General features: G+C 42.8%; 1 protein-coding gene across 1 annotated transcript in view; it reads left to right on the top strand.

Annotated features, from left to right (window-relative positions):
• The window catches only part of GNAI2 (G protein subunit alpha i2), a 31936-nt gene that overhangs the window by 179 nt on the left and 4330 nt on the right, over nt 1–27427 (top strand). The window contains exons 2-6 of the mRNA XM_075183880.1: nt 18081–18123; nt 18478–18619; nt 20929–21089; nt 25478–25606; nt 27028–27157. Of these exons, the coding sequence (XP_075039981.1) occupies nt 18081–18123; nt 18478–18619; nt 20929–21089; nt 25478–25606; nt 27028–27157 (605 nt within the window). The remainder of the gene's footprint in view (nt 1–18080; nt 18124–18477; nt 18620–20928; nt 21090–25477; nt 25607–27027; nt 27158–27427) is intronic.

Raw genomic sequence — 27427 nt, 5'->3', positions numbered from 1 at the left:
TGGCCCCCCGTGTCCTGCTGATAGACCCCAATATCCTGCTGATAGACCCCTGTATACTGCTGCTACATGATTATGTAACAGTACAATGCCTGTATAGCCATCTATATATACCTACATATCACTATACAGCCACATATACTGTTCTGTATGTGTCTATACTGCACATTTCCCTGTATATTCCTCTAAATTCCTTGCTCTGTTTTGTAGTACAACTATTGGGGTAAAGTGTACAATGCCTTTGTATACCCATCTATATGTTCTTGTTTGTCACCACACAGTCACATATCCTCTTCTGTATGTCTCTAAACTGCACAATCCCGCTATAGACCTACTGCAGGCATTAGGGTACACTCTCTCCTCATTCCTACATTATATTTACAATGTCCAATATATGGGCCATTTGCTATATATTTATCTGGAGAACTTGCTTATGTGCTACATAAATATTAGCTAGGTTATCAGTTTTTACTATGAATGTCTAGTTACAGTAGCCCATTCTACATATTTCAGTTTACTATGTATGTTGTGCTGTTCTTATGTCATATATATATATATATATATATATATATATATATATATATATATATATATTTTTTTTTTATATATATCACATTTTACAATTTTATATCTAATTTATATTTGACATCGATTATCAATGTTTATTTGTATTTCGCTCCCGTCTCTTTATTCTCATGGCCCTTTAAAGGTCCTTGTATGTCCTGGTCACACAGCACTAGATGTATGGTGAATTGGGTACCAGTAGCGTTTTTCACCTGTCCCCTCTCTCATACTCTGACCCAAGTCAGAGAAATTCACATTTCTTTAACATTGTTGTTCTCACACATTAATACATTCAATTATAATTTTTAATGCTTTGATTTGTGGATCTATTCCTTTAACACTTATTAGGAATACAGATTGGTTATTTTTACATTCAAACAGAAATGTCTTCGTAAAAGAGGATAAAAAATAAAGGGCTAATTTTGCCCTGGTTATGCTGTGCTGTCTTCTTCTTTCTTATCCGTTCTTGCTGTGTCGTACAGTATAGTGACCAGTCCAGGCCCTTGTATAACTAAGGCATGAGGATAACAATCTTATCCCTTGTAGTGGACACTCCATAGTTTGATGATGGACCTGCGGTGGAGCATCTTCAGCCTACTCCAGCCTGTTGGTTCTGCTACTCCCAGGTTTTCACCGTTCTGCTGTAATAGATGGTGGGCTCTGGTGCCCTGCATTTGACTCTCTAATTGGGCTCTAATAGACAGGACGGCACTTGTATTTTATTTGTAGTAGGCCAGTCTAATGCACAGCGTGACTATGGCGTAACGGTCTCCATTGCAGTCAGTGTGGAAATCGCTAAGATCGTACTTGGGCAAGATGTATGTGAGGCTTCTGCTGATAGTCATTTCTGTCCCCGACACTTCCTGTGGCTTCTTACAGTCCCCCAACCCTTCTCAATCAATCAGCTTGTGAGAGGGAGGCAGGAAAACATGGGCGGACTCTCTAAGCCCACATCCGTGTGTTGTAGGACACTAGTTGCCATCTTTTATATCTTATGAGTTTTTTATCACGTTGGGTTGGAAGATGTAATGTGTGCAACATAATTTAACATTGGTGGGACCTAAAGAGAGGGCATATACATTACATGGGGAGGGGGTTTAGGTACCTCAGACGGGATCTGACAGATTATCCCAAATCACTGATAAGTAATATACTATATAAGAAACAAGAGGAGTGACAGCCCCTTGCCATTTATAGGCACCGCATCTGTACAATATGTAATGTTAGGCCTGTTAGTGAATCTTGCTGATTTACTTCCCTCCCCGTCTACATCCTACATGTCATCATATTTTACACACTTCTCCTTTTTCTAAGTCTCTGGAAGCTTTTCCTCTGGGGGAGGTCATCGGTTTTAACCTTTTGTCTCCGTTTGTGCAAACTAGTGCATGCAAAACTGTAGTGCCCGTAAAGAGCCCCAGAATTATTTACCTGCACCCCAATTCCTGAAACATGCCAACCCCCCATCTGTGCCTGATCTGGTCTTTTGTAATGAGTTTTTCTGTTACACTGGTATGGGCCAAATAACCCTGAACGTTAATAGATTTTATTTAAATGTTTTATCCCATCAACATTTTAGTATAGAGGTTAATGATTTGTGGGTACATGCTGAGACTTGTAGTTCCACCACAGCTGGTGAACGGTGTTCTGTACAAAAAGATAAATCCTGTTTACCAATTTTTGTTTTTCCCCCCTAAGATGTAAGGGTGGGTGGAGAGGGAAGAAGGAGGCTGATCATTCCAAGAAGTCAAATGTGTGAACTATAGACTTGAATCTTGAAATGTAACTAACAAAACATAATATTCGCTTTCCTTATATGAACGCTGGTAGTAATAAGGTCCTGGATTTATGGGTCTTATGAGGGTTAACCTGCTTTTTTCTTTGGGGTACATCACGGTTAAAGTGCCTTAAAAGGAAAAAACTGGAACTTCCTGTTTATGTTGCATTGTGTGGCCCATCTGAGGATAATATTTACATTAAAAATAACGCCTGTTTATACACCGCTTTGCCCGCCGCCAGACTTTCTTGCGGCACTCAACAATGTCACACAGTATGTAGATAAACATGCTTAGCTGTTAACCATTTAGCTGCCATACGGATTCTTGAAACGTCAGATAGGGGACATGTTCGTTCAGCTTACTAGTAACTTTTATTAATTTAAGTATTGAGAATTTGGGTCAAAATGTAGACTGGCATTTATTTTATTATTGTTGTGGTTCACAACCGACAGACTTGGCCATTGCAGGGACATTGGTGCTCCTGGCCCCCTAATCTGGAGCCATTAGTATAATAGATTTTTATTGATCTACTTATTGATCTGTTGCAACTTATTTGTTATGCTTCAAGAACATTTATCAGCACTTCCTATTACCATATGGCCATCAGAACTTTCCCTGAACGTATTTATGTTGGGTAGTGGGCCACATCTGGAATACAAAATTGCGCCTGTATTATAAAACGTTGGTTGGAGGTGGTTGGAGGCTGTGGAGTTCCTCTATGCACCTTTTTGTTAAATAACTTTCATTAGCATCTCGCCTGGATCTCCAAGCAATGTAGTATTATGTGTAATTACCATGTAGCATGTACATATACAATAAAAGTTAAAATATCAGTAAATTAATCATGAATTTCTGCGCTGTTTTCTTTTTGAGACAATGTTTGTTTACTTGCAGAGTTGTTTCTTGCTTCTGATGCACTTATATTGTTAGGAGTGAATTCACTGTGAACCTGAATCGGATAGTAAACGGTATGAATTAATGTTACGGTATATCTGTCTTCCTTTTGTTACAATTACTCTTTGTAACGCCCTTATTTATGTTTATATAGAGTAACTCCTCTTTTATGACTGATCCCTGAAACTTTGATTCTTAATTTTGTTTAATTCCCCGCCTCCCTCCATTTTCTCTACCTCCACAGACAGTGGGAGCTATCTCTTCAAACATTCAGGATTCTCCCAAATGGTTACTGGATGTCTATTTTTATTTTCTTTCTTCCCACGCTGCCCAGGCACCCCCTCTCGCTCCGCACACCACCCCTAGAAATCTGAGGGGAAGAGGAGGGGGTCTGTTAACTTGTCAAGGGCTGGTGCCCTACAGATTTAACCCCTCAGTGGCTATAGATTACCATTGTTCATGTGATCAAGCTAGTTACAGCAGTTTGTATGTGCAGAGAAGAGCACGACAACTTGTGGCTTTCTGGTTGCTATGGAACTACAAGTCCTAGCATGCAGAGTGTGCTGAGACTTGTAGTTTCACACAGGTTGCGTGTATGTGGTATAGAGACCTTCTCATTCTATGAAATCTTGAGCTGTGCTGGTAGTGCTCTCTAAGTAACACAACTCCTGAAGTGCTGTTTACCGATCTCTTAGCAGCAAGTTCAGCTTCTTCAGACTGCACATAGCAACAGGGGGCAGGTTCTGCCTGGGGCAAAGTCCTGCGCTCACATTGTGGAAGGGTTAAATGTCTGTAGCATATTGGGACAATGCATTGAATGTTGGAGCTTAATAAAGGTGTCTAAGAAAAACGTCAACTACAAGTAGAGAATTTCATGCTCTTACAGCTCTGCTGTCATCCCTGAAGCTAATTAATAAATATTAAAGTCTTAATGAGTGTGGTAGCCCGACACATCCTCTTCCTGTCCTGCAGGGTGACTGGTGGTGGTCGTAATAGTTTATACAGGTGGTTCTGTGTTGTTGTGTTTTGTTTTGTTTTTATGGGACCCTCCCTCTTCTGTCGCTCTTTATACTTTCCTTGTGATCCCTGCCCCGGACACTTTAAGGGATTCACATAAAAGTCTGAGATCTGTAGAATAATTGTCTCCTCTCCATTTGTCACTCAATGTGCGTGAGAACTTTCTCTGGACCTTCAGAGGACTTGTCTCATCCAAGGGTACCCTAACCCTGCCCGAGACTGTCACCTGTGTGCACTCTTCCCACACTCTCACAGCAGGAGACACTCCATAAATAAACAGGATATATTTTCTCCCAGGCCAGCATACAGAAACACTCCTTTCTCTAGTTATGAAAAGGTTAATTCTGTCAATGGAGAGAAGCCGGCTGGGTCTAGGAGGTCAACAGGCTCTGTAATTATACAGGAATAAATCCAGCAGACGTGTACCATAGAGTGTTCCTTCTGTTTAGAGTCTGTGCCAGCATCCTCCTCAAGTAGATTCGTATACAGCATAGGCCGTGGCAGTGCCAGCCTCCCCCACACATACGTATACAACACAAGATGCAGCAGAGAGACATCACATAGCTTGTATAGTGGCAACCTGCCTCAACACCTACCACTCTGCACTGTACTGAAAGTGGCAGAAAGATTCTGTCAGCAGTGCCAGGCTTCTTCTAAGGCCTCGGGCACATGGTCGTTATTTTAAAGTGTTTAATGCTCTTTTATTTTCTGAGCCTGGTAAACGTACTTGGAGAAGAAACTAATGTAAGTGAATGGATCTGGGCGCACGCACACTTTCCGGCAAGCGTTTATCCTGCAGCATTCGGAGCGTTAACGTGTAATAAGAATACAAAGCTCTATGAGAACGCTCATGCTACCAACTATTTTCTATTCTATCCACAGGTATAAAATGAGTTGTACTAGACAAGGGGTCACCTTTGAGAAAAGAAACATATAAAAAGCTTGGGTCTGTTGTTGGAAATTAAGGAGGATTTACACCTTTTAACATTGCTGTCCAAGCCTATTTCTGTTGAGCGTCAGCGTGAGTTTGTTCTGGGAGTCCAGAAATGGCCGTTACCCTTCTAACAGTCTACTCCAAAATGCAGATTTTGGGTCCGAACCTGTAGGCCTCGCACCTCTGCGTCTGGAATGCCCATGTTTCAATTTGAAAGGAAACAAGCTGCTTGTATGAGGTGGTCTTCTATCCAGGTATGCGTTACCTTCTGAGCGATGCTGTTGTCACATGACCAAATCATGTGACACAATGACATCACTGCTCACTAAATAAAAGGATCTGTTTTTGGTTATATGATTATGGCACTTGTGCATATAATTTGCTTGTTTAATTGTCTTCTAGTTTTCTACTTGGCATGGGTTAGTCCCCTTCCCTGTACCTGGACAGTCCAGTTCTCTCCTGGGTTTCAGCTAATCATTTCCACTGTGCTCTGACTATGAATGTGATGGGAACTGACGACAGGAGGTGAAATCTGGGGCAAGAGAGTTGCTTGGTGGGGGTGATGGCTCACGCTGTTCATCTCGGGCTTCTGACACTGGTCATTTTATATCTTGTGAACATTAGAGGATAGAGGAAGAAGATTCCACAGGAAAATTATAGATAGAGACAATGAAATTTGCGCGGTGACTTTGTAACACATATTCTTGTAGAGTGAAACATTTATATATGTTCAGATGTGTAAATTAGCACATGGCATATGCTCATGTCCGCATAGCTGGCATTGCAGCATTTACATGTTGTTATATATTTGGGATGTGGAGATTATTTATTTTCTTATTATCCTTTACTGTGTTATATATACACCAACATATACACTCTAGTGTATCAGTCCTGTCGTGGTGAAGCTTACAATCTACTTTCCCTGCCACTGGCACATCATCATCATAATTTATCACAGATCCATAGTGCCGGCCAGTCACATTACAGGTATTACAAACATGAATACAATAAATATAATGACAGACATAGATAATAGTAACATGAATACAATTTGTAAATGGTAGGGGTGAGCAGGATGGGCATAGTTGGTGCACAGTGCTAGAAATATAAGCTATTTGGGAGCTGCCAATCAGAAGGTACACAAATATATGGGATATTAAGAGAGTCCTTTGTTCTGCTGGCCTGGTTACATACTAGGACCATGGTAGCTGTAATTAAGCTAAATATACACGCATGAGCATCCAAAACACATTGGCTCCACAGGTAACCGTGTAAAAATGGTGGTGTTGCCCATATCAACCAATTAGACGGTTGTTTACATTTTCTCATCTGTACTAAAAAAGTTAGAGGCAATCTGATTGGTGGCTACAAACGGCTGGTGTATACTAAGGAACTGGTTCTAGTGTATCTTGTCTGTTGGGCTTGAGACAAAGTTGTCATTTATTTTGTTGCTGGAGCTGAGAAGCGTGGCACTGTTATTGGAGATTGACATGTGGATGGTGATAGAGGGGGATGGGGGGTTGTGTCATCACCAGACACTCTACATCTTGGAAGAGTGTTGCAACCAGCTTTGTCAACAAATGGTATGAGAGGTTCCTTAACTGTCCTTCCTACTGTCACACATGATCTGTTATCTGTAAGTGCTGTGAAGAGGAAATCGCGTTCCTGTGGTTGGGGATGTTTAACCGCCCCGTTCTACGGCACTCGGCGCGTGGGTGTACATTCAGAATACATTATGTCTCTGGCAGCAAAGGGTTAACATGAGCCTACACACGCAGTGCCCTGTATTTATATGGCTGGCTGTAATTATACAGGGCCCTGGCGTCGTCATCTTTTTTGCCATGCTGGGTGGCGGGTAGGAATAGTCATGTGACCAACCAAAGAGAGGTGTTATTAGTGATCCTGATGGCAAGCTGGGAGGGGGGGCAGGGGGTAGATAGTATATAGTGGTGCAGATTACGTTACCTTACTAAGAATCGTGTAAGAGGGCTCCACCCTCAGCTGCAATCTGTACAAGTAAGATGGCTAGTAAAATATATTCTTACAGGTGCGAGACCACCGACTAGGGTAACATCCGAAAAGGAGCAGTGAGTGTTCAGTAAGTGAGGTGGGCGGATGCCGTGAAATCAGTAGATATGTGAATATATTGAAGTAAAACTATTGTCAGTACACCTGTTGCACCAATCGGGTGAAACCGCCGTTCTGGGACCAGATTTGCCCCTTGATTTATACTCCTTGTCAACAAAACTTTGCCCACCATTTTATTTGGTTGTATATCACCAGCTAATATGGTTCTTGGATCAGTTCATGGATTAGTAGTTCACTGCTGCCTAATTTGGGTTAGAAATTGTAGTTGTAAAGCTGAAAAACATTATTATAAAACAAATATTTGGTATGGGCCGGAAAGTAGAACGTGCGAATTAATTTATCCTTTGTTCCCGTGGACTAAAAAATAAAAATAAATATATATATATATTTTGCACCTGCATTAGTGAAGCTTGACCAGTGTTATACTGCTCCGCTACATGCTGGGCGTTGCGCTGCTCCGCTATATGCTGGGTATTATGATGCTACAATTGTCATTGAAGCCAAAGTTGCACAGTGCTTGTTTAGCATTTTACAGTGTTACAATACCTGGCCTATTTTACCCATGAAAATTATACATATTGGAGGACACTTATGAAAACTGGTGTACAGGTAACTTTGTAAAAAAAAAAGCAACCATTAAATTTTCCAGTTTACAAAATGAATGCAAACATCTGTCTGCAATGCATCACCTTAGCACCGGCATAAATGCCTCAGCACCCCCAGTCTTATGTTCATGTACCTCTCCTCATTTGTCACCTGCTGTCAGTGTTTGGCAGATGCACCATGTGAAAAATCTCAGCCTTTATCACTTGGCCTGGGCTGGGGCAGTGGTCTGTAGGGTGTTATGTGACCTTTCCATCAAGGTGAGATTGAATGGCTGCTGTGTCACACTCAGGTCACGTGTCATGGTGGCCTGAGATGCTGTTATAGGTCCCATCAGTCTGTCACTGTGTCAGATTGTGCACAATCTGGGGTTTATACATGGCAGATGGATGTGACTTCGGGTATCACTGTTTGCATCTGGTCTCCCTCCCCCTTTCCTGTCCGGAGCAGCTAATCAGGTTTAGAGGCTGCGAGGTGGCAGAGCCTTCGTTTCACTTCCTTTGAGTCTTGCAGTAGAATGGCAGGAAATGGAGATTCGAATGATGCAGCCAGAGACAGGAGAACACAAGAACTGCGAGGAAGGGGGGGTTGTTTAGACAGAATTCTATAGTATTTCATCTGGAGAAGGACAATGGAGACTGGGGATAAACGCCCTCCGAGCAAGTGAGGGACAGTAAAGGGAATCTAGAACATACTGGCAAGAGGGGCAGTTTGTACATATTATCTTTGTATATTCTTGAATAAGAAAATGGTGTTTAATGTGCGATAAAGCCAAGTAAGTGTTCTGCCATTTCCAGAAGGATTTGGAAATATGTGGTACGGTTCTTATGGTCTGTTGATAATTTTAGATTTGTCACTTTGCTTCCGTATTAAAGCATGATATATAGCACCGTATGTAGAATATATGGATTCGGTATAAATAAACCTTTTGTAGCTGAGATACAATTTTTCTTTGGTGTATAAAATGCACACACACGATCTTAATCGACCCTAAAAGAAAAAACAGTAATTCTAGATTAACATCCACATGTAAAGGAAAATGGTAATCTTGGCAGCCAGCTGCTGGATCTATCAATTGATTAACAAGCTGCAAAGATTTTAAATAAAAATATTTTCCTGAATTTACCTGGATGACAGAATAAACCAGGGCCGATACTTACAGGACCATGACGAAACCTAAAATATACTTTAAAACTCTCCCCTCCTAGATCTCCCGAAGGGGAGGTCAAATGGCAAATCCAGGGGGGCCGTGGCGCTGTAAATTATCTCATTTTGGCCCTGTATTTGCAGCATTGCACAACACTGTTCACCTGGGGGTCTCCAGGACATTCCGGGAGCGTAGGCAAGTGTGTTCTTTAATGTCTGATAACACAACAATATATGGCGGTGTATGTAAATACAATGTAACCTATATCAAGGTCTGTCAAGGTTTGGAAACCTTTAGAAGTGTGACTAATTGGTAGGTAAATTTCCGGGTAGATAGGAGAATAGACTTAGCAGGGATTGTCTCTGTAGGATGTGAGAGTCTACATGTCCCAGTATAGTCAGAGCCTCAGCTTCCTAGGCTGGTGCTATCGCCCCATACTTTACATTGCACCCTGCGATGGACACTTGTAGGTTGCACCTGCTCTATCAATGATGGTTCTGTGCTTGGGTCTTAGATGGGAGAGAGCGCAACAAAGGCTCAGTATGTGCTGGAGAAATCTCCGGCCGCGTACAAAGGAGCTGGTGATTGGTAACGCAACACGTCCTCTTATCCCACCGAGCCATGTGAACACCTATTCTACTAGCATTCATATATAGTGGTAGCAGAGGCAGCTCCGTTCTTCTGTCCCAAAGAGCTGACACTTCAGTCATACCAGACTAGGCTAACCGTTATGAACTGTTAGCTCACACAGTTTATACTTGTTCTTTATTATTAATAATATTTGTTCTTTAGGTAATTACACAGTCCCTCGCCAGCCCTCACCCAAGCCTGGTACAAATGTTCACATGTAAAGCAAGGATGAGTATGACATGTATAATGGGAAGAAATTTCAGTTATTTCAATGAACCCTGACAGATCTTGAAACTCTTCCCAACTTTTTTTCTTCCAGATATTAAACATTCAGACCTTATTTGACCCCATGTTATTCTTCTGTATTTTTGGAGCAATGTAAGTTTAAGCTGATATATTCCCCTTACCAAATGAATGACTCCCTGCATATAACTGGTATTGTAGAGAGAAGTCATTATAGAACTACTAAACGTAGATCCAAACCTACCCATTGTGTGTTTCATCCTGACACACCACGTGCTTGCTGTTCATGAAGCCATTAGCTTATTAATAATGTATTATATTACATCCATCGCTTTGCGGGTTCCAGCTAAACATTACATAGACAATTCTCACCACAAGCGTGTAATGTACTGTGATCAGCACTTGTGAGCCTGAGCACCCTTCTACAACCTTCACTCATCCCTATTGGCTAGTTCACAACAATAAACCTATCATCCTGTTTCCATGAGTTTTGGACACATAATATGAGATATAATTGCAATTTGACACCCTATGCATTGAGTGCTTTGGGGTGATTGTTTCCCAATTTGATTTATTGCTGTTTTCGTTCAGACAGTTTCAGTGGAGTCCGGACCAGCTCAGCAGCATCGTGTTGTTGTGCACACAGGTCTTTGATATTTCATGTGGCTTAAATATTTGTAACTACATTTTCTTTCCCCCCCCCCCCCAATGCTTCCATGGATTGTCATTATTAAACTAATGGAATAACACCTGAACTTGTCACCATTGACACTGAGAGTGGACAATGAGCAGGGGAATAATCGGATTTATGTTAAAATTTTGGAATCCTGTGTGAAAAATGGTCGCTTAGCTTTGTTGCAGTTACTCACTTCTATGTTGTCAGCGGCATTTACCCTGCAGTGTACATATGCCACAAGCTCCTAGGCACAGGAACATTATATATATATATATATATATATATATATATATATATATATTTAGAAATTAAACCATGCGGTGAGAGTAAAGCATAGGCGTTGGGGCCTTTCTATAACTAGCGTTATGAATAGTAGATCTGACCTCACTCTTCAGGTGAGCACAGGGTAGCCACATGTATAATGTAATATATCTCCGTTCTGTGAGCAGCATGATGCTGTTACTGTGATCTTCCTCCTAAACGCAAACAAGGAGACATAGGCACACTCCTATGTAAACACAGCCCCCATATTCCTGGATAAATCATCAGTGGGGGAGGATGGTGTCTCCATGCATGCAGTAAACTGTTTATTCAGGATTTAAGGTTTCTCTTCTCTTTTTCAGTTCACCAACTTTCCCAGCCAGAGCCTGATTAAAATCTGCATCTTGCAGAATTAGCTCCAGTGTTGGGATTTGGAGCCAAAGACTGATCTTGTGTCACGTGATGGGAGTCACTACAGATCCTTTGAGGGGCTCTTTTGGGTGTTTTGTAGCACTCATGGACAGACCTTATTTTTAAATAAGTGTTCTGGGTATCTGTATTACCATTTCATCTGCATCACTATTATGAGTCCTATTAATGTACCGATTGCTCTAATGTGCAAAATAGGATATGTCTGAAATTACATTATCATGTAGATTCCATTGCCCGCGCTATAGAGGATCTGTCACCATTGTTAGGTACAGGTGGTATACAACCTAGAGGAGATAATTCCCCATTCACCCAGAATGACCGACGACCTCTGTATGCTCCATGCCAAGTGCCTCGTACAGGTATAGGGTGCAAATCATCCGAGCCACGCCCTGATTACCTGTACAGAGTGATAAGACCTCGGCCCCACGGAGCTGCCACCATATATATCCCACCCCTGTGTTGTTCCAGCAATTTGTTCCAGAATTCACCCTTCTCCCTTGTGACTTGCCATTCAAACGAAAGGTCTGAGGCATTCTTATAGTTTAAAAAAGAAAATACTTGGCTAAAAAGTGATTGAAGCATGAATAGCGTATCGCACCTGTCCATTTTGGTTATTTTTGAAATGGATCAAAATCTGATTCACAGATCCAAAACTGATCTCCTGGGATTCCAATTGTACGGTCAGGCTGGTCAGTTGGATAATGTAAGGCCATCAACCAACATGGAAGTGTAGAGGATTGCAGAGCAATTTGTCCAGCTGTATGAACAACTGGATATATGCTATATGTATGTTCAGTGGCACAGAGGTTGATGTTGGGGATGGTTTGTGTGCTCCCTGACTTCTCCTGTGGTCTAAAGATGTGTGTGTGTGCGCTCCTGTGGAGCTTTCATCCTAATTTCCTTACCAGAGACTGATGTGCCTGAATAAAATAACTGGCTGTACATCACTAGCTCTGCCCTATTACACAGGGCTTTCCAGAGAATAGTGAATAATTTATCAGTCATATTGGAGCTTAATTTGAAAACTGTTTAAACTGTCTACCACACAAACGCACGCCCACAATGGTCTGAGGGGTACTTCTAGAGAGGTCAGCTCTCGCTTGTAGCATTGTTATGACAAGACCCCTGTCTGACACGTGGGTGTGAAAATGTTAATCAACAAAAACCACCTGGCCTGCCTAAAAATGACTAGAGAAATATATATTGCATTGTTAAATACAAAACACTGATGCCACAAAGGTTTAGTTCAAGAGCTGAAACTCTTTTCAAGTCTCCAGTTTCTTCTTTATCACATCATGCAATCACTAAATTAATCGGACCAAAAAATTCACTGCAGAAATGTAACGTCCTAAAAACCAAGACTGACGTGTGTTTAAGAATATGAAGCCACAATGTTTCAATATGACAAATCACTATTTGTTGAATAAAAATTGATATAAAATGTTGACATACAAATATATAAATGCAGTACAGTTTCTTACACTAAAATAGACACAAAAGAAATACACTCGAATGTTCTAGAAGTTTTGGATAATCTCTCAGTAGCTAGCTGATCCCCAAAACCTGACAATTTACAAAACAATTACACTGTTTTTTGGGGGGTTTTCGTAACCTTTTTTAAACAATTTTCCTCCTTGCCCATAACCCCTTCTCTGTGAAATCACAGAAAGAAATGTGCTGGTATGTAAATCTGTTTTACAACCGATGTATTGCTCTAATGTCCAAGAACACTTCTAGTTTATGGTCTAAATTATGGTACTGTTTTCTGCACATTTACATAGGAAACCTGATTTGGTTATATTGACTCTTAGGAGAGATACATCATCAATGTAGTTTCCTTATTGGGAATGTAATTGTCGTTGAAACATGTTATTTTGTTACTTTTAAGAGGCTACAAAAGCATACAGGGTTAACTATCATCATTACGAGAAGTGTGCCTTTTATACATTGTTTCCCATATTAAACACAGATAGAACTTGGATCCCACAAACTCACACCCCCCCCCCCCCCCCCTCACATATTTTTCTTTCTGGCACAATTAATTTTTGTCAGTCTTTCAGGGTCCTTTGAACCCTTAAGAAGGCAATAAAAGGGGTTGCTTGTGTCAGACTAAGGTGACAGGGGGCTGTTTATCACAATACAGTAACCCCTTGTTTACTGATACAGTGATTCGACTGAAGTAACATCTGGCGACAATAAGATATGGCCTCCTTAGCTCCTCTGATTAGGGTATATACCCCTTTCTAGGACATGATACTCTGTCATGCTCTGTGCAGCCAGCTGGGTGCGGCTCAGGAAGAGTCTCTGCTTCCTGCCCCTGTCTTGCGCTTTCTTCTCAGCTGCAAGAGGAACTGGGCTGCATCAGTGCGGTATAACCCTGGCAGTGAGAGCGTTAAATTACGTGTCCCCTTTGTCCCATCTCCCTGCTCTGTTCCCCAGAGTTTGTACAGCCTTGAAACCTCTGTCATGTACTGAATGCAGCTTGTAAACTGTGAGAAACAATCTTCTCACTAACAAAAGGTGGTTAATGACTGAGCGCTCTTTACGACCTCTAGAACATGCTGCAGTTTTATGAACTTCCACTTTTTTTCCTTTTTATATCTGTTTACCCTGTCACATTGGTGAGATCACGACTGCATTTATTCAGTGAAACCATCCCCCCCACCCCCTACTTACTCCTCCCCTGTAACACTGACAGGAAGGGAGGGGTGGAGGAAGTTGGGGTATGACATCTCTTGCTTCTTCCAGCAACAAATCTGTTTGCTGCACAGAAGGGAAAATGTATCAACCAGAAACTAAATGTGCAAATGTAACAAGATGAGTTTTCATCTTCCTATTTCTTGGTTGTCTGTCTGTCTCTGTGTGTCTGTCTCTCTTCTCTCTGGAGGTCATTAATAAATCACAAAACGCTCTGCTTGGTGAAGTCACTCGTGGTCTAGATTTGCATAACTGCGCCTAGATCTCTGCCAGGGCGCGATGGTTTGCATGATGTGGCCCAGAAGAAGTTTGCATAGGATGGGTGCACCTGGCCGTGCAGAGAAGTCCAGATCTCAGTTTGTGGAGCTGGATTGAGATTAGACAAAGAGATGGCGAGGGCGGTGCATATATTGCAGAGTACCCTGCTGTATGGAGGTGCGTTTCCACTCCGCTAGAGGATGGGAATTTTGCCCCAACTCTGAGCTGGTGGAGACTGGGATTCATCCTTTGCTTTTAATCCATTTCTAGGTGAGCTCTGAGCAATGTTATAACAAGCTGTAATAAGAAGGGTCTTGATGTCCCCTCGCTCTAATGATGTGAGCCAGTGTTGTAGGCGGAACACAGAAATGATTAATAAAAGCGTTGGTTCTACAGTGGTAATCTGTAGGTTTTTGCGCCTATTGCACACAGTCTGTGGAGGCAGAGAGTAGGAGTGCACAAGGCGGCCCATCTAGCACCTGATACACAGCGGTTTACTGTGTATCAGGTGCTCCTTGTGAATGATGTCCCCTCTATATATCTGTGTGTGCCTACCTCTCACATCCCCTTCTCATTACAGTATTACTAGATCCATAAACCAGGATATGGGCCAGATTTGGCCTTTCTGTAAAAAGTTCTGTGAGAATATTCCCGTTTATGCCATTCTATGATCTATTAGCATCGATATATAATGGAAGTGATGCTATAAGATCCTCACTGCCACACTTTGGGGTAGGTCTGTAGTACATTATCAGCCGTCTCCGTTATACCTGGGCTCCCATAGTACTAGATGGGGATTCTCCAGCTGTGGATTGCACTTTGCTCAGTCCACATAAGTGTTTTATGCTATACATATAAGCTCTGTATGTGTCTTAATCCAAATAGTGGTTATAAGACATTGAGACTTTATAAATACTTCCAGCACTTTATACTCTCACCTCCAGTCTGTAATCTCAGCAGGTCATGTCTTTACGATTTCCAGCTTGGGAGTAGGTAGATGAATTCACCTGTGTATGATCTGTTGGAGTCCTTTGATGAACTGTTTGCATGTTGTATCTATTCTTATGACTGTGTCCGTTGCTGGGAGGCGCAGACACAATATATTTCAGCGTGACTTGTATTCTGAATTCAGCACTTACCGCATTTTGCAATTTATTCACATTTGACAAATGATCTGTCCCCTAGAACATCTCCAGTCCCACTCGGGAGTAGATGCTACCAGGTTTTTAGAAGCACAAGTTGGGAAATTGTGAGCTTTTCAAATACAAAGTGAAGTTTTGTGTTTAGTGCAAATATGTCCCTGATACCACAGTGTTTTAGCACGAGGAGATACAGTATTTGCATATGTCTGTTATAGAAACAGTTAATCATAGGCCTGACTTACTGTACTGCGCTGCAGAACATCTTGGTGACAGTTTGTGGAACAATCATTATCTATTTATATAGCGCTACTAATTCCGCAGCGCTGTACAGAGAACTCCCTCACATCAGTCCCTGTCCCATTGGAGCTCACAGTCTAAATTCCCTAATCTACACACACAGCCCGAAAGAGCCTAAGGTCAATTTAATAGCTGCCAATTAACCCACTAGTATGTTTTTGGATAAAATGTAAAGATAAAAGCTTGTATTATAGATCTTATTTTGGGAGAAATTCCAATACTTTTATTTTTGGCACATATGCACTGTTGGAATGATGCATCTCTAGCTGATGTTTGGTCTCCCCATGTTGGTGTGGAGTTCCTCCCTGTGCCTCTAGTTTGCTACCATGGTCCTGACACATACTGATAGCTTCATTTGCTTATACTAAATGGGCTGTGTGTGTCTGTGTTAGGGAAATCAGCTTGGAGCAGAGACTGATTACTCTCTTATTATACAGTGTTGTGGACTGTGCTGGCACTATAACGATGATGGATAATATAGGTGCATTATTTTTAGAAACTGTAAAAAATCCATAACACCAACTCTCTGCAACGCCATACATGCATACATGCATACATACATACATACATACATACATACATACATACATACATACATACATCTGTCTCCTACACACAGTGCAGGAAGCCACTTGGTGAGCTAAGTCACTAATTATGAGAATACTAATTTACTAGAAATCGGTGACTTCACTAAGACACACACTGACTCACTGTCTTCCGGTGTCACCGATTCATAGTGATAGGCTGCATTGTCAATCAGTTGACAACATGTATACGTAGGTGACGGGCACCCTGTAATCTGAGTATTGAGACTATTAAATGTATTAAAAGTGCTGGGACAGAATCTCATCTGGTCTCCAACAAGTGATCTCACTATGCTGACATTCAGTCTCCCCTGTAAACTGGTATATAAATGTAAATGATGAGTCATATATGTCCTGCTCCTTCTACATCATAAGATCCCCAGCACCTCTATTCCTTGGTCATACCAGAAGGCAAATGTCCCTGGACCCGAGATCTGTGTCCGTCTTTGTGTTTGTTTCTGGGGGTTGTATGAATGATGTAAAATAATCAACAGCAGAATGTTTTTCTCCTATTTTTCCTGACCTACCTATTAAATAAACTACACGACTAGTTATAAAGGGATAAACAGGCTGTACCATTGGTGATTGAATTGCATTTAGAAGAGTGTTGACAGCTTCTAGTAAACGCAAGGCACATCATAGAGCTGGCACCTTTCTGACCTGGCAGTGCCTGCAGCTGTTGGATGGAATCCGCTTATTTAATGTTGGTGAGATAATACCACAAGGATAACGAGTTTAGCAGTTTAGAGATGATCAGATAAGCGTCTTATCTGCTAATGAACATCTGATCATTTCAGGTACACTGGGACTCGTAGGGTTAATAGAGCCGGTAAACCATGGAGTGTCTTACAAATCTCAGGTGGTATAGGGGGGCACCATCTTTTAACCCCTCGAGGAGCCATGGCAGCTGTGTGACATGGTAGCATGTTTTTACACTAGTAGAAAATTGAAGGGAGAGTTGGCACTGATGGTACGTTTTGCAAGGAGGAATTTCAGAGAGACAAAACCCTTATTGTAGACTGAACGGGACACATGCTTGTGTCCGCACCGGCCAGCTGTCAGTGTGTGTGACAGGAGCCGCACTGGGATATGGTAATAATGGGGGGGCCGGGGGCTCTTTCTGACTATTATATATCGCTCTGTGGAGCTTTACACATAACGTGATTGTAATTTGTGGCTGTCTCTGGCCTCTGAGTCCCATTTATTTATTTCAGTGCTCAATCACTCATGTTGACTCCTTAAATACTTGCAATTAAATTTCCCCAATACCTCCTGCATAGGAAGATTAGGAGAAATCGCTCATCCGTAGTCAGATACATCACATTGTACAGTCAGCTGAGTGCCCACCTCGCCCATCCCCTTCCTCTTCTCTTGTGATAAAATCAAGACCTTCGCTCTGTTTGTCTGGTCACATATCAGTCTCTGATCCTTTGATATCTTTACACACGGCTGCCTGCTGGACTCGCTCATGCCCAGGATCCTGTCCTTCTAGAAGGAACACTAAGTAGAGTTTAGGAGCTTATCAGAACTGAAGATATTTGGGATGAAGCAGAGTGGAAATATTTATTCAAACTTCCTCTCAGTAATCCTTCAAAAAAGATGCCGCTTTGTTAAATAAAAAGGTTGATGAGAGAGAACAATAGCCTCCACATAGCGACTGCAAATGTCAGTCAACGACAGTTTAGTTGAGGTTTGTGTGTATATTTCCCCCTTCAGTCTTAGTGATATTTACTTGCTGAAAGTGAGACCCTCCAATATGTGCCCTGCTGAGACCAGTGGGGAGAGCCCAGCGTATGACTGGAATAAACGTGTGAGTAAATCTCCCTTTCATGTTTCCGCAGGCGCTGGAGAGTCTGGAAAGAGTACCATCGTCAAACAGATGAAGTAAGAACTCGCTGTATTTCTAGTCCGAGTTTTTCTTTTGCTTTTGTATCTGTCTAATATAAGTGTAGACGATTTATAATAATCCTTAGACGAACATTATATAACACTTTTATTATTGAGGGACGGGAATGCGAGGGGGGTAGGTGCCGGTTTGTCACTGGCTATGGATGTGTGGTGTGACTGCTATTGTCATATCTCTATCCTGGATGAATGTTTGTAAAGACACTCAGTGCTTGATAAATCCTGTGTATATTGCATGTAACATTACATAGTCTGTATGTGCAGCTGGCTGTGGTGTTAGATTTGTATATACAGGATGTTGGTGTTCTCCACTTATGTTGTGCAATCTTCCAGGATTATCCATGAGGACGGTTACTCGGAGGAGGAATGCCAGCAGTATCGTGCAGTGGTATACAGCAACACCATCCAGTCCATCATGGCCATTATCAAGGCTATGGGCAACCTGAAGATAGACTTTGGGGACACGGCCAGAGCGGTAAGAGTTGTGCTATAAAATGTGTATGATTTACAGGGTTAGCCATAGTATGTCATATATACACACACACACACGTGTTCTTCTCTGCACATGTAGTGTAACTCTACATACACTCTAACAGATGTTCTATTCCTAACCTTTCACATGTGCTTGTGTAAGATACACTGAAAGACAAGCACACAGCTAACACTCTCAGGTGTATTTGTGCCCAACAGAAGGGCAGATAAAAGTTAGCAAAGTCTCGGCTAGAGAGATCTGGAGGAGGGGGTTTGAGGGTTCCTGTAGTATGCTGGCCTCATATGTAGGGACCCTGAAATTACTGTTTATTAATAAAATCTCCCCAACTCCAGAACCAACTCTGTTGGTCTTCTCACAGCCAGTAAAACCACAGGAGTCCAATGGCCATGACTGCGGTTCTACAGCGCCTGCACCCTGGTAACCGTTGCTTCTGCAGTATGGAGCAGTGGTTACTGATGACCACCCAAGCTGATTAGACGTCTGTGAGCTTTGTCCATTCAGTTCTCTTGTCTGCTGTTCTGAGTATATCTCTACCTTCTCCTGGCATTTATAACCTTAGCTAGCACTGGTGGGATGGAGCAGCTGCTCAGACCCCTTTCTGTTCTATAGGGGAAGATTATTGATAATAAAATGTGCATTAGTCTGGAGTTCACCTAAAAAATGTTCATATAGAGGTATAAACAGCCAATAATCTGGAGACCTGTATTTCAATGAAAAGACTGCGCTTGTGTTATGGGAAGACCAGCTGTGAAGTCTTGTGCCATGTTTAGATGGTAATGCCAGGATGTATTAGGGGGTATCATTCCAGGTATTGTGCAGGATAAATTGTAATGTCCTTCTATCATCCAGTCACATTATAGTATCCGTCTGAATGGGTCGCATGTCATGGAGATAATTAGCTGGTGGAGATGCAGCCACTGGGGATTGGTTAATCTAATTAGGAACAGTCCTGGGATTGGGTGCCCTGGTTAAGCTACGTTCTCATTAAATTCTTCTCTGCAGGGCGCTCAGCGCTTGTTGCCGTTAGGGAGTTTAACCCTATCCTATCTGGCATCTTCTATCTAAGCATGAACCTGCAGATTTGTATGATCGTGTAACATCCTCTAACACAGCACTTGACCCCAAGTATCTGCCGTAGCCGCTGTAATAACAGCCCTGTGTGCGCCTCGTATCTGACTGACGGCCCTGTGTGTGTGTGTGTGTACCTCGTATCTGACTGACGGCCCTGTGTGTGTGTGTGTGTGCGCGTGTGTGTGCGCGTGTGTACCTCGTATCTGACTGACGGCCCTGTGTGTGTGCGTGTGTACCTCGTATCTGACTGACGGCCCTGTGTGTGTGTGTGTGCGTGTGTACCTCGTATCTGACTAATGTATAGGTAAAGTGGATGAAATTCACCTTTTAAATAATTCACATTTGACAATTGCTGCAATGTCACATTTTGTGTCCCAGGTGCCATTTTTTTAAAATCTTTTGCCGAAGTGAAAATCTCTGCTCTGTATTTCAGACAGTTTCTCCAAAATGTAGGATAAAAATGCAACTGATGCTTCATACTATAAATATAATGTTTTCTGTGACCACCTGCCGTAAGCACACTATATCAGGTATTCACATCCATCGATGCTAGGATTGCTACATAAGGTTTAGGATTTGGGGTGTTGGACCCTGGTTTCTGGAGGAACAGGATGCGGGTCTCTTAGGCTTCTGATGGACCTGGAGCCACTAAAGCTCTATATCCACCTCTGGTTTTATCAACAGCTCAATGGGGTTTAAAGGCTGATCTCCTCAAAGTGAAGTTTTGGGTATAATAAAATACCAATGGTTACTTCCCTGCACTCTCTCGATCCTGGGGGTGCCTTCATGTACCTAATGGTCCTGAGCAGGAGGTCGTCTCCTTCTCAAGGTGCCTTATTTGGGGTTCAGAGAGGATCTCCTGATGAATCGCCCATCACATGTAGGTAACATTTGGTATCTCACTTACATTTCTAGTTTTGGGTGTAATTGACCTCTCTGATCACGTGCACTGTGTGTGTATATGGTGCAGGATACTGCATAGCAAGATTGGTGCATTATATAACAGTACAGAGAGAATGTAGACAACCTGAGGAACTACAAGTCACACAACGGCTGGAAAGACACAGTCTGCTGTCACTGTTTTATATAGTTCTCCCACACACTGTACAATAACATTACATAATATTCTTTCTATATTCACTGTTAGTCTGATTTGTAGAGAGGAGACGTCGCTTCTCATTCTGTAACCTCCAGTTGTTCTATGTCCCCTCTCTCTACAGGATGATGCGCGGCAGCTCTTTGCGCTGTCCTGTACGGCAGAGGAGCAGGGAATCCTGCCGGATGATCTTGCCGGAGTAATCCGCAGGCTGTGGTCGGATCAGGGGGTACAGGCCTGTTTCAACCGTTCCCGGGAATACCAGCTCAATGACTCTGCTGCATAGTAAGTGACCACTCTGCTGGGTGTCTGATGGGGTCCGAGCTGCTCATACTGTCACTGCAATAATGTCTGCCCTGGTCTATTGCCAAGCCCAGAAGGATCCTTATGTAATACTTTATTGCTGCATAATGTATCATCCCTGGAAATATAATTATAATACAGTTTGTCTCCAGAGAACAGTAATTTATGCTGTATTACTACTTATCATACACACACAGTCGGACGGGCACTTGTTCTGTGTCATGTTGCTCGAACCTGTGTGGTGAGGTCACAAAGATCTGGGCACTTGATGCTCAGGCCGAACGGCTGGATCATATGGCATACTGGTAGCAGGATCGGATGATGACCTCACGTGGTCAGATAGGTCTTCACCAAAGCGGATTAACCAGCTGAATAATCCGCAATCGTTTTGGGCTAACTTGCTGGCAGAGATATAAAGATGTAGTTACACCAATAATTACCTCTTGTATCTAGTATCTAATTCCTGTTCATAACAGAGATGTGTTTGCAACTGGAGATGTTAGAAGAATATACAGATGATTCTCAAAATGATATCATCATCATTATCATCATCATCATCATCATCAATTTATATAGCGCCACTAATTCCGCAGCACTGTACAGAGAACTCATTCACATCAGTCCCTGCCCCATTGGAGCTTACAGTCTAAATTCCCTAATATAGATACACAGACAGACAGAGGGGGAGAGACTAGGGTCAATTTTGATAGCAGCCAATTAACCTACTAGTATTTTTTGGGATTGTGGGAGGAAACAGAAGCACCCGGAGGAAACCCACGCAAACACAGGGAGAACATACAAACTCCACACAGACCCCAGTGCTGTGAGGCAGAACTCATGACCCCAGTGCTGTGAGGCAGAAGTGCTAACCACTAGGCCACTGTGCTGCCCATTAGGCCGTAATATAGGGGAGAGTGTGTGACTTTGTGGACCAATGGAAAGCTTTCAGCGATCTAGTGATCTACATGGTCACACCCCTCTCGGCGCTTTCGCTGATGGTGTAATACAACTCTGTGAAAACCCTGCTTCAGCTTGCACTTCCCTGAGCTCCGCTGAGGTGGGAGGAGCTTGTGGTCATGTAGACAATGGCAGCATGCTGGGAGTTGTAGTTCAGTTTGTGGAGCGCAGGGGTAGACTAGCTGCAGCGTTCCAGCAAATGTTCATCTGTTTAAGCCACTTAAGTTCATACCAGGGAAAATGTTTCCGTGACGACCTATGAAGTCCTCTTGGACAGAATTAAATTACATTCTAAAATAGATTGGTAAATGAAGTGGAATATATTTAGACTGTGTGCAGGTGAATCAGCGTTAAGGACGGGGGAGCCAAGCATCTAGAACACCTATTTGCATGGAACATGTTCCTGGATGCAAATAAGCTGAGGGAATTTTCCGTTTACCAACACACGTTCCTTAACACTTTCCTAGCTGAGCGGCAACAATCGGTGGAGAGACTGAGATTGGCAATTTAGGCATCCAGACTACGGTGATGTCCGTGCCCTGCTGCTACAATATGGCATTGGGTCAGGAAATGTCAGAATAAAAGTCAATTGAATATATCTACATTCAGGGGGTAAATGTATTAATGTCCGGATTCTTCAACTCCGGCGTGTTCAGCGTCTTCGGCAATTAAATTTAAAGCGGCGCTGCCTTGTAATGGGAAGTTTCCCTTTACAAGTGTCTTCTGGTTTCACGGTTGACTGATTTGATTACTGGATATTTGAATGGATTTAAGAAGTTGGGACAACCTGCAATATGCTGAGATATTAATACCGGCTCATGCAATTTCCCGACCTCATAAAGCATCACTAATGTATTTCTTATGCCTTCCGAGTGCCTGATGTAATAGGGTTTTTGTCTCCAGCAAACGAGTGGTCAATGGCAAATGACAAATATGCAAAGCAGGTTTTGCATGAAGAGCTCCGTTCTGACAGATCCATTTAAGGGGATCCTCCAGTGTTTTCTAGTTACAAAGTGTTCCAAAACAAAAACTAAAATATGCAAAGTGCAGCCCTCCCCTCTCCCACTGGTGGGGTAGTTTCCGGCTGGTGTCTTCGCCCTGTGTGCCACAAAGGAAGAATCTGGCAGCAGATGGCAACCGCTCAGCCCGCTCATTATGCCGCATCTCTCACATGATTTCTAAATCCTCATCTGTAATCTTCCCTGTGCTACAATTCATGGATTTACCTGATCGCAGGTGTATAAATCAGTTAAATCCTCAGCTGAGCCAAAAAAGTTCATATTTCAAATGTGAAGATGCCACGTTCAGTCTCCTTCCACTGATACTCTGTAGAAATAAGGAAAGCGTGATGGGGTATTTCCTACTTCGTCACACACGGCAAAGGACACATCAAGCTGCTCTTCATGGGTGGGGGGTCATGATACATGTCTAATTTGGTCACACATGTAGGTGGACTCAGGCAGATTGCTGGGTCACTTCTGTTGATCTGTATGTGTTGTCTTCTTAGATAATTGTTTTGCAGATCCTGGCCAGGTTTTAGGATATCCTCCTGTAACGGACTGTTAATGCCTAAAGTACAAAAGACTAATGCTGTTCACCAATATATGTATGTACAAGTTTCAGGAACTTCTCAAAAGTCTCTCCCCCCACTATAGGCGCATAGGAATACTCCTGAATAAGAATGCTCAGGAGAATGCTCCAGTATTCAAATTTAGACATTGTGCCGTTCTCTTACCTGCTCCTGCAGCTTTGTTGTCCTTTATCTGGTTTGGGGAGAGTTGAGATCCAGTTTTGAAAATATGCAGCAATTGTATTCTAATGCTAAATGTTACCAAGCCCTAAATGATCAGGCTCTTAAGTCCAAACATAATAGTCAACTATAGTTCGATAAAACAACCCCATAGCACAGACATATGTAGGCAATAAAATATATGAAAATTGTTGTCAAAGAGCTATAATCAAATGTATCAGCCCCACCTGACTAATATTTAACACTCTAGTGACCCTAGAGACCACAGAGAGCATCCTCATAACCACCACACAATAAAAAGATCATACCCTCCCAAAGCTGCTCTTTATTTTTTAAATACCCCCCTCAGCCATTTCATCTACCCCTTTTATGTATTTCAGCTACCCCCTTCAGCCATCACCCTTTAGAAATGTCATCAGCCCCCTTCCTCTACCCCCTTTAGCGCTTTCACATACCCCACATTTAGCATTTTCACCTGCACAGCCCCCTTCCTTACTTACCTGTTGTTCTGGCGCAGCAGTCTTCTCTTCAGTGCTATAAAGTCTGGCAGCGATCGCTGCTAGTTGCCTGTCAGTGCGACCGCGGGCACTTCCACATCTCCGTAACCAGAGCAAGAAGTCCTGATCTCATGTGACCACAGTAAGAAGCGCCGGCTGCCAGACTGCCTGTCATGTAGTAGTGACAGTCGGGACCGCTCCTTTAGACCAGGGGACTCCAGCCCCGCCAGCTCCAGCGCCCCAGGCTGCAGTCTGGTCAGCCTATTGGTTGATCAGGCCCTGGATCCACCAATCCCTTTGTCATGCTACATGTGTTCTGGACACAGAGCAATGGAGAGGAGAACAAGATATGCATCACTGTCTGTGTGGACAGTACACACAGTGCTGCACACTGTATATTACTTGTATCGTGTTACATAGGTGTTTGATATGATGGAGTCCTCATCTGGATGAGCCCGTAGTCTCCTTTTACATGAAATGGTTTATAACCGAGAAATAGTTTGCACTAGACTTAATAATTGCAGTAAACCCAATGTCAAATATATCCTGTCCATTCAAGATATGGGAACCTTTACATATATATTGGTGGATGTTCTTGGTAGCTTTGCTTTTTTTTTTTTTAGTTGTGGCCCTTTAAATAAACCACCAACCCCCCCCCCCCCCCCCCTCTGCGAAACTGCAAATAATATTCCATATTCATTGCACAGATAGAGCCTTCGCCCTTTTGCACTGACAAAGCTCTGCCTCTGTCGCCTGTTCTAGTGATTTAGAAGGAACACAAACCTCGATTTGTCGGGTGAATGGAGCTCTTGCGTCCTTAGAGTCTCGTTTGCAGCTTCTCTCTGAGGGATTAATGTGCTAAATAACTACATATATCTGTACATTTCTGCCAGCAGCTGCATAATTAGTTCATTATAGCCCTTAACGAGGTCAAATCAATATTAATTAGTAGGGTGGTAAGTGAGGGACCCACCTGGGGTTTTATTGTTCGGAAGCATTTTCATCCCCATTGAGACACCCAGCAGGTTGAGACTTGATCTGCTTAAACTGGCGTCTTCCAAGGGACAGAAACTGCTGCACGATCACTGCTTCTATATGTCCTTTATGTCATACAGCTAATATACTCTCCAGGCCTGGAAATGTATCCTATAATTGTCTCTCCACAGTTACCTGAACGATTTGGAGCGGATCTCCCGGTCGGACTACGTTCCCACACAGCAGGATGTTCTCAGGACGAGGGTGAAAACCACGGGAATAGTGGAAACGCACTTCACATTCAAAGACCTGCACTTCAAGTGTGTATAGTCACAGTACCTGGTGCCCTGTGTTACTATAACTTTCTACCATACACTGCAAGCCCCCAGTGTTACTGTCTCTCACCCCCCCCCCCCCCCCCCCCACACCCACACCCAGTGTGTGTAATCACAGTACCTGTGTACCTGGTGCCCTGTGTTTCTATAACTTTCTACCATACACTGCAAGCCCCCAGTGTTACTGTCTCCGATCCCCCCCACACCTAGTGTGTGTAGTCACAGTACCTGTGTACCTGGTGCCCTGTGTTACTGTAACATTCTGTCATACCCAGTAAAGCCCCATTATTACTGACCTGTCCCCCCACCTAGTATCAGACACTACCTGTGTAGCTGGTGCTCTGTGTACTATAACACTCTACCTCCCCCCAGTAATGACATGCCGATTCCTCAATGGACATTGCATTGTCTGATGTAGAGAGCCTGAGTTCTACTACTGGAGGGAGCTAAGTGATCATGTTGAAAATCTGTCATTCCAATCAAAATAATTACATTTAATTGTGTACGTAATTTTTTCTTGATGGCTTTCCTTTAATGAGACACGTTCTTTAATTGCTTCTTTATTGGGTGAGAATATTAGCTGGGGTGTAACATGTCGCACTATTCAGCAGTGTCTATTTCTCCATTATATAATCTTGCGTTTCCACTGTTATATACGTTGTATTACAGGTAGGAGGGGTAAGCTGTTGCCATGGGGACAGGGATTCAGCTAATAGGCCTGAGGCATCCTTGGGGCAGGAACCCCAGTGTGTCTGGATCGCTGACAGTTTGCAGCAAATCCATGGCGTATCCTTCAGTTTCTGGGAGAGCAGTTTACACACAGGCAGTAATAATTGGAGAAGGTTGTTTATAAGCAGATTTATCCTATGTAGAAGTACAGATAAATACCATCATTATTCTGCACACAGAACCTCGTTCTGACTTTGTTTAATGCGTCATTTTACTCTGCCAGACTTTATATAGAACAGTGCCTCCCAGTGGCCAAGTTCTTAAACTTCCCAGCAATAATATATAAGCAGCGCAGATCTCATACTGAGAATACTCTTGTTTTTTTGTCAGCAAGAAGTGTCTGCGGCGCTGAACAACTTTGTTTTTCACACACAACAATGTGTTGCTGACATACTGTCTCCTCTCCTGAGCAGCGGTGGGACATTTTAGGTTATTGCCTTTCTGAAACTGCCACTTGTTGGGGTTATTTTTTACCCACTGTTTTTATTGGGGTGGCTACTGAACCTTTCATCTACACCCCACAAACCTACATTTATTATAGACCTCCACAGGGTGGCGCTGCACCCCTCCCATACAGACATTCTGCTTTACTACGATAACGTTTGAGAAGAGGAGACAAACTGAACTAGGCTTTGTAGAGAGATGCATTATCCAACTCCTGTTCATGGTTCCTGCAGGATGTTTGATGTTGGGGGTCAGCGATCCGAGCGAAAGAAGTGGATCCACTGCTTTGAGGGAGTGACGGCTATCATTTTCTGCGTGGCGCTCAGCGCATATGACCTTGTCCTGGCAGAGGATGAGGAGATGGTGAGTAACAGGGAAAAGCCACTTCTGCCGCTTCGTATAGTCTTCCATTTATTACTTCCAAACACCATATTATCCACTAAAGATATGATCTAGTTACCAGCGAATGTTTTCCTTAATGCTCTGAGCACAACTGAGCCAAGTGCCTGCCCAGTGAACATATGTTGGATGTGATCTGTCACATGGGGGTTATCAGCATTTGTTGTGTCTGCTGCTTGATACAGATCAGAGTGGGGGAAATGATGCTCTTATATTTTAGGTGTTTGCAGCTGG

This window comes from Mixophyes fleayi, chromosome 8 (assembly GCF_038048845.1).
Source record: "Mixophyes fleayi isolate aMixFle1 chromosome 8, aMixFle1.hap1, whole genome shotgun sequence".
Lineage (NCBI taxonomy): Eukaryota > Metazoa > Chordata > Amphibia > Anura > Limnodynastidae > Mixophyes > Mixophyes fleayi.
This window is presented reverse-complemented; position numbering and strand designations above follow the sequence as displayed.